The 13,847-nt window shown below is 43.8% G+C and overlaps 1 protein-coding gene across 17 annotated transcripts in view; it reads right to left on the minus strand.

Annotated features, from left to right (window-relative positions):
- Positions 1-13,847, minus strand: part of MAPT (microtubule associated protein tau) — a 112,762-nt gene that overhangs the window by 36,834 nt on the left and 62,081 nt on the right. For 13 of the 17 annotated variants that reach the window (XM_059726866.1, XM_059726864.1, XM_059726861.1 and 10 more), the window contains exons 4-5: positions 9,071-9,157; positions 1,632-1,697 (exon numbers count right to left, since the gene is read on the minus strand). In XM_059726866.1, the coding sequence (XP_059582849.1) occupies positions 1,632-1,697; positions 9,071-9,157 (153 nt within the window). The remainder of the gene's footprint in view (positions 1-1,631; positions 1,698-9,070; positions 9,158-13,847) is intronic. The other 4 variants (XM_059726863.1, XM_059726870.1, XM_059726865.1 and 1 more) reach the window with 1 other exon arrangement.

Here is a 13,847-nt window from a genome sequence, read left to right on the forward strand (position 1 = left end):
AGATGGTCAAAAGGTTATGCATGTCCACAGGTGTGTGTCACCAATCAGATCTATCTCTGGTAATTCAGACAATAGTTGTATCACCATTAAAAGGAGCTGCCCCTTTTAAAACTCCATTTTCAGGGAAGCAACAATTTACTACAGAAAAATTCCTAGTACATAGCACAGAAAAAGGAAGTCTTACTGAAATCTGGCGATAAAGAAAAATGGTTAGAGGTAGAGAGAAAGAACTGCAGACACTGAGCACAGCCTACCCCACATCTGTGCTAATATCTTCCACACTGACCTATTGCATCCTGTATGAGTCTCATCTTGGCCCACTTGTATGTGGGATCTGCCAATCAAAGAACTGCTGAGAAGTTTTGAGATATGGACTAAAAGCTGCTGGAGAGTGGAGTAGGAACAAACTAGCAGATACTTGGAAGTGAAAAAGATGAGCTTGGGCCTGAGTTGAAGAGATAAAGGATATTTTTTTGTTTTTCTAAATTACAACCACATCAGAACACACTGTTCTCAGCTGGACAAGCAGTGTGTGTTTTTGAGCTTAGGAGCACAGCACTAAGGAAAAACATATAATATGCACTGATCCAGAAATTAATTTGGTACCTATGCCACCTAGAAAAAGGTCTAAAAAATGAGGATTTAAATCAGGTTTAAAATCAGAGTATGATGCCAAAAGCACAAGTTGGAGTGATCATGACAGCTTTCTAATCTAGAGTGCATGCAGCCTCCTGTTCTCACTGTGTCATGTGACAAAGGGATGACATTTCTAAACATTTGATGATGGCTCATCTCTGCTCCCTCTGAATGCAGTTAGACCAGCACTGGATGCTTTTGAAAATACCACCTGGAATTTCAGTCAAACGTAAGTTCAGCACAGATAAGAAAAAGCCTTTTCAGATCACATACTTTAAGTTAGTATATCCCCTCCATTAAACAGATCTTTTCAGTTAAGAAAATGCAAAAGATCTCTCTCTATGTAGATACACTGTGTGGCACAGTGGTTAGCTTTGTAAATTAGGTCTATGTACCTGGGTCTGCAGAAGTATTTATCACTTCAGTATTAAAACAAATACAAAAACATGCCTGATTTGAAGATGAAATGCTAAGTTAAACTTATAATAGATGCCAACTTTGTCACAAGCAAAGTGAAAATTAGACATGGTGATATGAAGATAAACAACTCTGTGCACAGATTCAAAAAGCAAACCAGCAACACTGCACAGTTAAAAAAGAGGGCAGGGGGTCATTTTACAAAAGAATGACACTCCTTCTGGCTAAAATCCACATGGTCAAGACTTCGGTTTTCACAGGATGAAGCCTCCTTCTACACAGTGGAAGATGCCCAGCTGTCTGCCAATACAGAAAGATGACTAGAATTTAGGCCACAGCTGCCTAAGGGAAGAAGGCAATTGGATGAAAAGCTGTGGTTCCCCCAAAGAAAAATGGTGGTGACACCTAAAGCATATTGCCTTTTCCTGGTAGAGATAGGAAGAACTGCACAGCTGCTGGTGCAGCTAGGAAGAGCAGCATTACAGAAGAAAAAAACCATAACTGCTGGCAAAATGCCAGCTTTGTGTCTAGGCATGGCTTCTGTTTCACTACTTTCAAAGAACAAGTATTTCACTTACCTTCAGCGATGTCTCCTGCAGCTTGGTCTTCAAGGTTAGGAGTGGCTCCCACACCCGCTTCCTCAGCTTGTTCACAAGAAAAAGAAAACAGATGAAAAAGTGGATTTAAATATTCACAAACCCCCCACCTTTCCCCCGCCTCTGTTAACTCCAGCTATAATGGAATCAGAGGTACCATTATGCCAGAGGCTCTGAACAGTGCCATGCTGTATCAGAATGGCAGATAAAACTTAACTGCAATGGATTTAACATTAGTCATTCTGTCATGCTAAATCAAGGTAAGGCTTCATCTGATCAAGCCCTGGATGACATTGGCCAGGACTTGATACTGCAGAGGAAGGGGCTGAAAACTGAGGTGCATGAAAAGTCCTTTTGCACAGCAGACTGACTATCCTGAACGTTTCTAGCACTAAACTAAAAATGCCTGAGGGTAAATTTAAAATATAAAAAAAAAAGACAGACACAACAATAGGTTTCGTAAGATAGGTCAGAGCTGAGCTGACACCAGCATATAAAAATAGTATAAATACAACCACTATCTTCATCCCTCAATGGGCATAAAGGGCAAAATAAATACAACTGCTTCTTAGTCACTCTGGAAGCACAGACTGTGGACAGACAAACTGAAGTAACTCAATATGGTTAAGAATTTCTTCTGAAAGAGAGTTAAAACTCCAGTAGTGTAAATTACATTAATTTAGGCTTCATCCCTCTACAAAATGCAGGTCATTATCTACTCCCATGCCACCCAGTGGCAAGGTGCTGTAATGGCACCGATTATCATGAGACAGCAGCATGCTGGCGCTGCATCAGTATGCAAACCCAACATAGAGTTACACCACAGTGAATACATGTTCACACCCACAGGATCCTACATGTACTCCACATTAGTAGCAAAGAAAGGCATTCTGGGATGTTTTGTCCAGATGGATGCCCTAGCGAACCACAGTTTCTATAAGGAAAGTAACCATTCTTTCTGTAATTATTGCTTGTCCATGCAGATTGCATTCAAGGTCGCTGTTTAACAGCTAACACCCTAGGAGTCTTACTAAAAGACTGCAGGAGTTTCTTATCAGTCCAGACACCTGATTTTTAGCAGCAAGTATATTTCTACATGGGGACATTCCCTGAACATGCCAAACAAATTGGGGGCTCTAGTAGAACAGTTTAAGCAGAAGAGTTTAAGCTAATTTGTTTTGTTTCCATGGGAAATCTTAATCTGCTCCAATACTCCTTTCCAGAGCTTCTGGATTGAGACAGCTTGGCCTCTGGACCTGTCTCCTGAAACTACTAATTGTCAGAGAAATTTTTTAAGAGGTTTTGTTCTACATAGGTAGCTGAGAGCACGTTCTTTATGGTGTGTTGTTTCCTCTGAGCTGAATATGGTGTAGAAAAGAACACAATAGATTGTATAGGCAGTCCTCAGACTTATGACACAATTGGTTCCTGAAAACTGTTTTAAGTCAAAACGCTGTAACTTGGAACTGGTTTTCCCATAGGAAACAATGTTATAAATGCAGGATTGGTTCCTGAACCAAGGCCTGATACCCTATTTTCACCAAAAATACCCCAAAATTTTGTACTCAATCAATTATAGATGAGTAATATAGCTATATTAATGTATTTATATTGTAAATAGTAATCATATTGATTTGGAAGGACTTCTTTGAGGTGACTTTGCTGGACTTCTTGAAGGGCTCTTGGCTGGAGTCTTCTCAGGAGTCTTGGCTGTAGGTTTTTCTGGAGTCTTGTCTGCTTTCTTAAAGAAAGTATCTAAGGAAGTTTGGACAGATCTTCTCCAGGGAGATGAGTGACGCAGCAAACTTGTTCGCTGGCATGGCATTGCATCAGATCAAGTGTTGTAAAGTTGAAACTGACGTCAGAAAGTTGAAACAGGGTGTCAATTTATAAACACTGTAAGTGCAAAATGTAACTCGAAACGTTGCAAGTCGAGGACTGCCTGTATGTGTTAACTGAGGGGGAAATCCAGGGACCACTTTGGGAAAGATCAGACTCGCCTTATCTTTGTGAAACAGTCTGAGCGAGTCCTGTCATTAATGCTTAAAACTTACTCTTCACTTCAAGCAGTAATGATGGTCACTAACATGCAGTCTTGAAAGAGAGAGACAGTAGAAGGAGCAAAAGGCTAGAGGCTAAAAAGTGAGAAGATGGGGTCTTGCTAGCATTAAGGAGACTCGCATTAAGATCCTAAACCTCTGAATGCTGGAACCTGCAGTGGGAGAGGAGTGGGGGGTGGAAAACTCTAGATACCCTGTTCACCCTCTCTCTCACATCCATGCCCTGCCTCTGTGTGAGACAATGCTGGGCTAAATGGACCTAAGGTTTGACCCAGGAAAGGGCAGTTCTTATGTAAGAACCAAGGAGAGGAAAATTCCTTCAGTGGTAGAACCACATGGATCAGATTCAAAATCCCAAGAGCCCCAAAAAAGCAATGAATGGACCAGGATAACAAGAAAAGACACTGACACAACAATGGCACTAAGCAGCTGATAACACAACGTTTTTCCATTTTGCTTTATGTTAGACTTATAGCTTGATTCATAAAAATAAGGCTTTTCATACAGCAGAACAATACTTGTTTACTACACCCAGACAAGTAGTAGTCCTGCTGTCATGTGTCATGTCCATAAGTTCAGGCACAGGATCAGATTAATTTTCTGAAATAACTTCTGAAAGATGTAGGGGATGGCTGAGCTGAAGAAGCAAGTCTCAGTTTGAACAACAGAAATGAGATTTACAGGAAGGCATCCTGGCAGCATCACTGAAGTGTGGAGATCAGGCTTTAGGCCCTGACTCAACTGGCAACTTCCTCAAGTTTTCATCTCCTCTTCCCTAGGCTCCTTTCTGTAAAATGGGATGACACACCTCAAAAGGTTTTGAGACTTTTGGATGAGAGGAGCTATGGAATGGTGCAAAACATTACTGATTAATGGTGGAAGTTCCCAGTGGTTTGTTCTCTGGAGAACTGACATATGTCCATGGTGGTGTTATTTGTATTTACCAGGCCTTTGTCTTGTCTTACTTTTCTTAGGCCTTTGGGAATTAATGGAATTGGCTAGAAGGCACAAAGCAGGTTTCTGTGCCACTGGGTCAGGAATGAATCCACAAGGCAGATGGCAATTAGCTATCATGGGAACACACAAGCTGATATGTAAAAATATCAAGTCCTGATTGAGGATGGTCTTTTGAGTCTTCTGCTACTGGGAGGGCACTTTCAGCTGAGTTGATCTGCCAGATTATACCCAAGTCTGTTTAGTATAGGGCAGGGGTCAGCAACATTTTTGGACAGAGTGCCAAAACACCTGCAACTTTGATCTGTAAGATGCTGGCATGCCAGGGGCAGATGGCAGGGAAGCTGCAAGGGGCCAAATCCTTGTTGTGGCAGTGCAGCCTTGGCCCCTTTCCCACCATCCACCCTGAGGCATGTGTGCACCTGCTGCTGGCAGCGGAACCAGGCCAGGGCTCTGTGGACCGAGGTGCAGCTCCTTGCAGCCTCCCTGCCACCTGCTATGAGCAGTCTGCGCTCTGTGGTGGGTGGCAGGGGCCTACCCAGAGCCCAGGCCAACTGTGGCAGGCAACTAGGAGGCTGCAAGCAGCTGCACCAGGGTCCATGGAGCCCTGGCCCAGCTCATTGCCAGTGGCAGGTGCAGATACACCTTAGGGCATATGGTGAGGAAGAGACCAGGGCTACACTGCCCCAACAAGGATCAGGCTTCTCACAGCTCTCCCACCATCTACTCCGAGACACATGTGACAAGCAAAATGCCTTCACATGCCACGCTCTAGTATGCATGCCACGAGTTTCCGACCCCTGGTATAGGGCTAACAGATTTACCTTGTGTCATGTGCACTGATTCTGAAGATGAGCAGCTGTCTGACAGAATGGATGCTCCACTTCAGGTTGCCTGCTAATGCAGCACACAGCAGTGGTGTGGTCTGTGAGTACATCCCAGCAGTGTTGTCTATCAGGACACAAAGACCAGTCCCTTGAGAGGCTTTGTTGGCAGGTGACCATTGGTATAAATGGTTCGGCATTTAAGTCCACAAGAAGTATGTCCACATATTAAAAGAAAGCCTCTGAATGGGAGTTTTAGTTCACTAACAAAGCTTGTCTTGAAAACGCAGAAAAAAACCACCTCTTTACCAAACAGACTCACATTTTCAGATCTCTCAGGTATGAGCCAATGGCAGTCACATTTTATATTCTTGAAAACCTGCAGCTACTAAAGAACTTAAAATGGGCTGGGTATAAGAATTCCCAAATGCTTCTGAAATGACTTAATAAAGGCACTTTGCACTTGTTTTATTTTTTTAATTTAAAGTAGTGGCTGCACAAGAAGCTGGGGTTTGCCATATATTCTCGGTCAGCTACAGGATATAACCTGCCCTCATTAGCAGGTGTAATATGTGAAATAGTTTGTGATTTTTTACAGACAGCATATAAGGGGTGCTCTAAGGATGCAAAAGGTTCAAAATCATCGACTCCAAACAGAACTGAAAAATGAACTGCTTCACCTGGCAAGGACAAAGCAGTTAATAGGTATACGAGGGCGAGTACATTGCACCATCACCACGATTGCGCTGTATATCCCACCCTGGTTCATGATGGCTACTCCATGGAGAGGCTTGTGATATCCTAGGAAACCCAACTATAGGAAGCAAACTACTCCTGGGTGTCAGAAAGAATGGGGTCCAAAGGACAAAGCTTGCGGACTTCAAGACAACCAACAAGGCCAAATCTGTATCTCACAAAATATGGGAAGTCAGGCCACAGTGGAATGATCTCAGTGGACCTTCCCTCTTCCATAACTCCTACAGTGAGAAAGAAGGCCCAAAGTCACTTTCTCTAGCTCCCACTCATGAGCTGACCCATAGGAGCGAGTAACAACCCAAGAGATGGGCTTCTGCTATACCCTGATGACATCAAGGAGTGAAACTTCAAATCAAAGGATGGGCAGTTCCCACAGGAGTTGAGGGAGGTAGACAGCATCCAGATGATCATGATTATCAGTGCTAACAAAAGAATGATGCAGTAAAAATGTTTATTACTGGTAAACTATGCTCCAGCACAGATATAGGTTTTGTAGACAGTGGAAATTGTGCCAAGTGTTGAGAAAGCTAGATTCTGTGATAGCTAAGTGTCTTGAGCGGTGTGTAGATGGAACTAAGGTCACCTGTCCTGAAGGGGGCTGCACCATGGAAGATAATACGAGAGACAACAGCATGAGCCAAAAGAAGAGGGTCTCATTTTTTGATCTGGTGCAGACGATACCAATGTAATTTGTTGTCGGTATGAAAAGGCTGGTTGATGATTGAATTCAGATGGCAGTGTGTTGTTGTTAAAGGGTAGAACCAGGATGCAGGTCAGCATTGCAGGCATAAACACATTCAATTCAGAAGTATGACTACCCTTCAACCTCCTCTTAATTGGTAAAAAAGTGGTGATTTTTTCTACCTCAAGCAGCAGGAACAACTGACCTCTAAGTAACTGCAACCTCTAAACTGAGGCATGGGACCTTTTAGTAACCAGGGCACTGCCAACTCACTCCAAGTACTGGATTCAAACTGGGATACATGGCCTCAGAACTGGGGAGAAAGGGGAAAACAGTTCTTACAAATTTATAACATTATGTTTTAAAGTAATTTCTGTCAACAGGCTATATAAAACAGAAGTCTTATGTGCTAACTGGTAAAACTGGGGTAAGTGAAAGAGATAAGGTTGAGTACTCAGGGAAGCAGGGCAGGAGGTCGAACAGGGCTCAGGTAGGGGCCCCAAAACACAGCTGGCCAAAAGAATCAGATTTCACATGCAGGGGTGCATTTACACCTCGAGCAGGATAATCGTGGACAAGTACTCAAAGACCATCTTGTTTGCTTTTTGCCTCGCTGCTGCAAACTGAGCACTGGCCTTTTTCCTAGCTCTGTTTACTTGCTCCCTGAACAGCCAGTTAGTTCAGAACCTAGCAATATAAATGAACAGCTTAAAGCAAGTCTTTCTGTGTACATGATCTTGTATTTGCCAACAGTGAACTCCCTTTGCTGTCACACATTCATTCACCTAATTAGTCTTCTTTGCCTTAAACATGCTTGTATAAAACTTTAAGCCTTTTGCAAGTTTTATTTACTCCCTTTCATGATCCTATATTGTATTATACTTCAGTCCTAACATAAAACTTTGGGATACCTCATTTTTGCCATATAGAAAAATTAACCACCACTTTTTTTTAACCTCTACGCCAAGTTTTCTGACCCCACATCTGAGCACCAGTGAGAAATTTTTCAAAACAGCTTTGTGACAGTCCAATGAAAATGGGTTGTTATACTGATGCTCAAAGACCTGCTAGCTGATTAAAGGCATGTTTTCCTTTTACTTAAGCTATGCTGGTTTGGGTCTTGCAGTCATGTCTTTTTTTTTTTTTTTTTTTTTTTTTTTTTTTTTTTTAACTAAAACTTGATTTCTAATCAATTTACCTGATACTGAAGAAAGACTTGCTCGCCAGTAATTCCCAGGAACAAACCCACTGCTTCTTTAAAAGAATAAAGTAGGTTCAATCTCCAGTTAGACAGTCACTAATTTAATGAGAAACTGCATATTTTTGTTAGTTCAGTCACTTCATCCTTTGGTTCTTTCAGAACTCAGGAGTACAGCACCTGGGTCTGGAAACTAATGGTCTTTAAATTTATCAATGTACTCTAGTACCTCTTCCTTTTGACACTTCTGCCTCTGAAAATGAAAGCAGAGCTGGAGCAGTTGTTTCCCCACCACCCACTGTGGTGAATCAATTGCCTCTATATTATGCTTAAAACAATGCCATCATCCATGGAACTTCTGCAAGCACCAGTGGTCTAATTTTCAGCTGGTATTCACAAGGCAGACAGGGACTTTCCTCACAGTACAACACATGGGTCCTGGGAGATCAGCAGTGAAGTCCTGCGTGACTGCTACCATCTCTTATACAGCAAGCTGGGTCAGTGCTGGATAAAATTTAAAATATATGGATTACAAGTTCCACAAACCTAAAAGTTCTGTGGATGCTCTAGATGGCTGCTTGCCTGATCCCAAAAGTGCCTTATATGGCTTGTGCCCTCCTTCCCCAGGCACAGAAAAGAAAGATGATGCTGTCAGTATGGGAGAGAGAGGGGATAAGAAGCTGCAAACTTCCTTAAAGACCCTGGTGCTCTCAGCAATGGGAAGGACATGTACGTAGACACACAGTACAGATTTTGTTTTGGCAGTGTGTGTAGAAAAAAGTACAGCAGATGAACTCATGCACTCACTAAAACCACAAAAGGCTTGGCAAATTTACTATTGAGCTCTGACTCCAATGTGTTTTCCTTCTGTATAAGCACCTAGAAAGACTGCATAGCCATGCGTTGAAACACTTTCTGTCCAGAGTCTTTTCCTCCTGCGGTCTCACCTGTGGTTCCTTCAGGAATCTCTACATGGTGCTGAGCTCCAGTCCCATCCTCATGTTCTCCTTCTTCCACTAGTGGTGCTGTAGCATCTGAAAAACAGTGCAGCTTTCATGCGGCCAGGCTGCGATAAGAATCTTTGGGATGTCCACGCACTGAGAAAAAGCACTGGAGAACACGACACTACTAGGAAACTGAATCCTCTGAGTTGATCAATCACTTGGCTTCCTTCTTATTAGGTGAACAGGATGAAATTGATACTTGCCATGGAAGACCAAATGCAAGCAGGAAGCCTGTACATGCTGCTTGCCTCCTGTGTGAGAGACTTACCTGACAAAACTTTTGCTGCAAACGCTCACTTTTTTAAATAAGCAGAACAGGAACATAAGTAATACCTGGTATGCAAACAAAGCAACACTGCCTGCAGAAAGGTGATTCTTGGTGCTTAGCTGATGTCACCAACTCCTAGTTGGATGTTTTATTAAAACCTTCCTGCATCATTAGCTGGCCACTTCAATTAGACCGCCCAAGAATTCATCTCTGCCTGGATTCTCTTACCCTGCAAGCTTCTCAGTAGTTTTCAAACAGCTAAAAGACAGACGGTCTTCTTTCCCTACTAACACATAATTTCCTCATCATAACAACAGTCTTGATACACAAGACAGACAATATCCAGTCCTGAACCAGCAAGAGCTTTGAACTGACCAATGTCTTGAAACACCGAGGTTGGAAAGAACAACCTGATCACAACACAGTGCCAGCTCACATTTCTAAGAGAATAGCACTCTGACAGGTAATGAGACATCTGAATTTAAAAGTACAACCCCCCTATTCATAGTGAAACATCTTTTCAGATAAAGTCTAGAATAGGGGTAGGCAACCCCCAGCACAGGTGCCAGAGCATGGCATGCAAAGGCATTTTGTTTGGCAAATGCATCAAGGGGCGGATGGCAGGGAAGGGGCGATGGCTATGCTGCTACAAGGACTGGGCCTCTCGCGGCTCACCCACCATCTGCCCCTTGCACATAAACATCTTACAAGTTGAGGCCACAGTGTTTTGGGCACTCTGCCCAAAAACCTTGTCAAGCCCTGGTCTAGCAACTAGCTTGCTCTCCTTCTGAGGTTTGCAACAGGTGAATACTTGCTATTATGGTAGCCAAGTGTTACAGACAGAGAGATATGAAAACGTCAATCAATTAAAATGTACTTACAAAGTCTTCAACATTTCTTATTTAGGTTATCTGTAAAAATGTGGCCTCAACACAATGCACACAGGAGCAACATAATCCAACTCTCATTCATGTCAACAAAAACTTTGTTGTTTCACCTCAACCTGTTAGGTTATGTTTTCTACTTATTCTGCACATTAAAAAAAGCAGCGCTCTCATCCTGAAAGGCATTAGGTTGTACAGCCAAGTATGCAGACACATGAGCAAACCCATCAGTAAACTGCAGCTCTTCCTGGGCTAGAAAGCAGTATTCAGGATGGCAAAAGGAAGGTTTTGGTTGTGTAAGCTACTGCAAACCTCTGTCCTTCAGGAGAATGCACCTTGGAATAGCGCTCATCTGTCCCAAGCTAGCAGGTCCCCTGGAGGCAAGGTCTAGTCCAAAAATGTCTCCAGAGAACAAACCACTGGGAACTTCCACCATTAATCAGTAATAGTTTGCACCATTCTATAGCTCCTCTCATCCAAAGGTCTCAAAACCTTTTGAAGTGCATCATCCCATTTGACAGAAAGGAGTCTACGGAAAAGGGAGGTGAAGGAACTTGAGGAAGTCATCAGTAGTCAGGACTTAAAGCTTGATCTCCACAGTCCAGTGATGTTGCCAGGTGACCTCCCTGTAAAGCTCATTTCTATTGTTCAAGCTGACTCGCTAAAAATCTTTGTAAGCTCTCACCCTACTACCAATGCTGCACTTGATATGTCTGCAGGGGACTATGGACTGCTGTTAGCTCTGGCTAGCTTTCAGTTCCCTTCCTCTGATTGTTTAGAAATGCTAAATTGAAAGGAATAACCCAGCACATACACTGACATTCTACCATCAAACAGATAAAGCTATGGAGCAGATAGCAGCTTCCCTCCTCTTCATAAGGGCAGAAAGCCCATGAAGACAACCAAGATCATCATGCTAGCTCTCAGTTGGGTCCAAGTGGAATGTGGTTGGAGTAAGACCGAGCACTGTGTGCTGGAAGCACAGTCTTCACAGGCCAAATTTGTGTGTGTAACAAAGCAACTCAGACGTGCAACCTTGGGCAGGAAGACAAGTCTGTCTAGTATTCAAACTGCTCAGATGCTTGCAGTGGGAGAAAATTCCTGACAGATAACCTGGACTTAGTGTCCAACAGAGGATAGATGGCTTGGAATATTGTTCATCTCCTTGTTCAGTTCTTGTCTGCGTAAATATCTATCTGAAATGGAAGCAAAGAAATCATAGAAAATTAGGGATGGAAGGGACCTCAGGAGGCCATCTAGTGCAACCCCTGCTCAAAGCAGGACTGTCCCCAACGAGATCATCCCAGTCAAGGTTTGTCTATCCAGGTCTTAAAAAACCTCCAAGGCTAGAGATTCCACAACCTCTCTGGGTAACCTGTCCCAGTGCTTTACTACCCTCCTAGTAAGAAAGTTTTTTCCTAATATCTAGCTGAACTTCCCTTGCTGCAACTTGAGATCATTGCTCCTTGTTCTGTCATCTGCCACCACTGAGCACAGTCTAGCTCCATCTTCTTTGGAACCACCCTTCAAGTAGCTGAAGGCCGCTAGTCTCAAGTCTTCTCTTCTCTAGACTAAATAAGCCCAGTTCCCTCAGCCTGTCCTCAGAAGTCATGTGCCCCAGCCCCCTCACCATTTTCATGACCCTCCGCTGAACTCTCTCCAACTTGTCCATAGGCGACTGGTAGGGAGGGCATAGCCGGCCACTTCAATTAGATTCCCTGACAGTGCTATCCCTGCCATTGTCTGTGGGTGTTCAATGTGCCCCACCTCCCAACAGGGCTGTCCCTGCTGCTGACAGTGGTGTCTGCGGGAGGTCGCCAGCTCCATCCCCGCAGTCAACTTCTGTGGGTGCCCCGCCAGACTCAGTAGGCACCAGTCACCCATGAACTTGGCCACATCCTTTCTGTAGTGGGAGGCCCAAAACTGGACACAGTACTCCAGATGTGGCGTCACTAGCGCTGAATAGAGAGGAATAATTATTTCCCTTGAGCTGCTGCCAACAATCCTACCAATGCAGCCCAGTATGTCATTAGCCTTCTTCACAACAAGGTCACACTGTTGGCTCTCATATTCATCTTACTGTCCACTATAACCCCTATGTCCATTTCAGCAGAGCTGCTGCTTAGCCAGTCAGTCCCAGCCTGTACTGGTGCATGGGATTGTTCTGTCCTATCTGCAGGACTTTGCACTTGTCTTTATTGAACCTCATGAGATTTCTTTTGGTTCAATCCTCCAATTTGTTTTGTCTTATCTACTACTCCCCCCAGCTTGGTGTCATCTACAAACTTGCTGAGGGTGCACTCTATGCCATCTTCCAAGTCACTGATGAAAATATTGAACAACACTGGCCCCAGGACTGACCCCTGGGGCACTCTGCTTGATAGCAGCTGCTAACTAGACACCGAGCCATTGACTACTACCCTCTGAGCCTGCTGATCCAGTCAGTTTCCCATCCACGTTACTGTCTGTTCATCCAACCCATACATACCTCCATAGCTTGTTTGCGAGAATGTTGTGGGAGACCATATCAAAAGCCTTGCTAAAGTCAAAGTATCACATCCACTGGTCTCCCCATGTCCACAGAGCCAGTCATCTCATCAGGGAAGCCCATCAGGTTGGTCAGGCATGACTTATCCTTGGTGAATCCATGCTATCTGTTCCTAATCACCTTCTCCTCCAAATGTTTAGAAATGGATTCCTTGAGGACCTGCTCCACGATTTTTCTAGGGACTGAGGTGAAGCTGACTGGTCTGTAGTTCCCTGGATCCTCCTCCTTCCCTTTCTCAAAGATGGGCACTATATTTGCCCTTTTCCAATTCTCCTCTCCTGTTCACCACGAGTTTTCAAAGATGATGGCCAGAGGCTCTGCAATTACATCAGCCAACTCTCTCAGCATCTTTGGATGCATCCTGTCTGGCCCCATGGACTTGTATATGTCCATTTTTTTTCTAAATAGTCCCTAACCTGTTCTTTTGACACTGCTGTCTGCTCACCTCCTCCCCAGACTGTACTGCCAAATGCAGTAGTCTGGGAGCTGACCTTGCCTGTGAAGACTGGGGTGAAAATGGCATTAAGTACTTCAGCCTTTTCCTCATCCTGTGTCACTAGGTTGCCTCCCCAGTTTAGTAAAGGAAGAGCTGGTTGTACTTTCCCTGATCCTCTTTGCTACTGATATACTTGTATAAACCCTTCTTGTTACCCTTCATGTCTCTTGCTAGCTGCAACTCCAGTTGCACTTTGGCCTTCCTGACTTCATCCCTGCATGCCTGAGCAATGCTCTTATCCTCCCTAGTTGTTTGTCCAAGTTTCCACTTCTTACAAGCTTCCTTTTTGTGATTTAGTTCACTGAAGAGTTCCCTGTTAAGCCAAACTGGTCTTCTGCCACACTTGTTACTCTTCCTGCACATTGGGATAGTTTGTTCCTGCACCCTCAGTAAGGTTTCTTTAAAGTACAGCCAGCACTCATGGACTACTCTCCCCCTTAGACTGGCTTCCCAGGGGATCCTGCCCATGAGTTCCCCGAGTGAGTCAGTCTGCTTTTCTGAAGTCCAAGATCCTTACTTAGTTG

The sequence above is a fragment of the Alligator mississippiensis genome, chromosome 4 (assembly GCF_030867095.1).
Source record: "Alligator mississippiensis isolate rAllMis1 chromosome 4, rAllMis1, whole genome shotgun sequence".
NCBI classification, from domain to species: domain Eukaryota; kingdom Metazoa; phylum Chordata; order Crocodylia; family Alligatoridae; genus Alligator; species Alligator mississippiensis.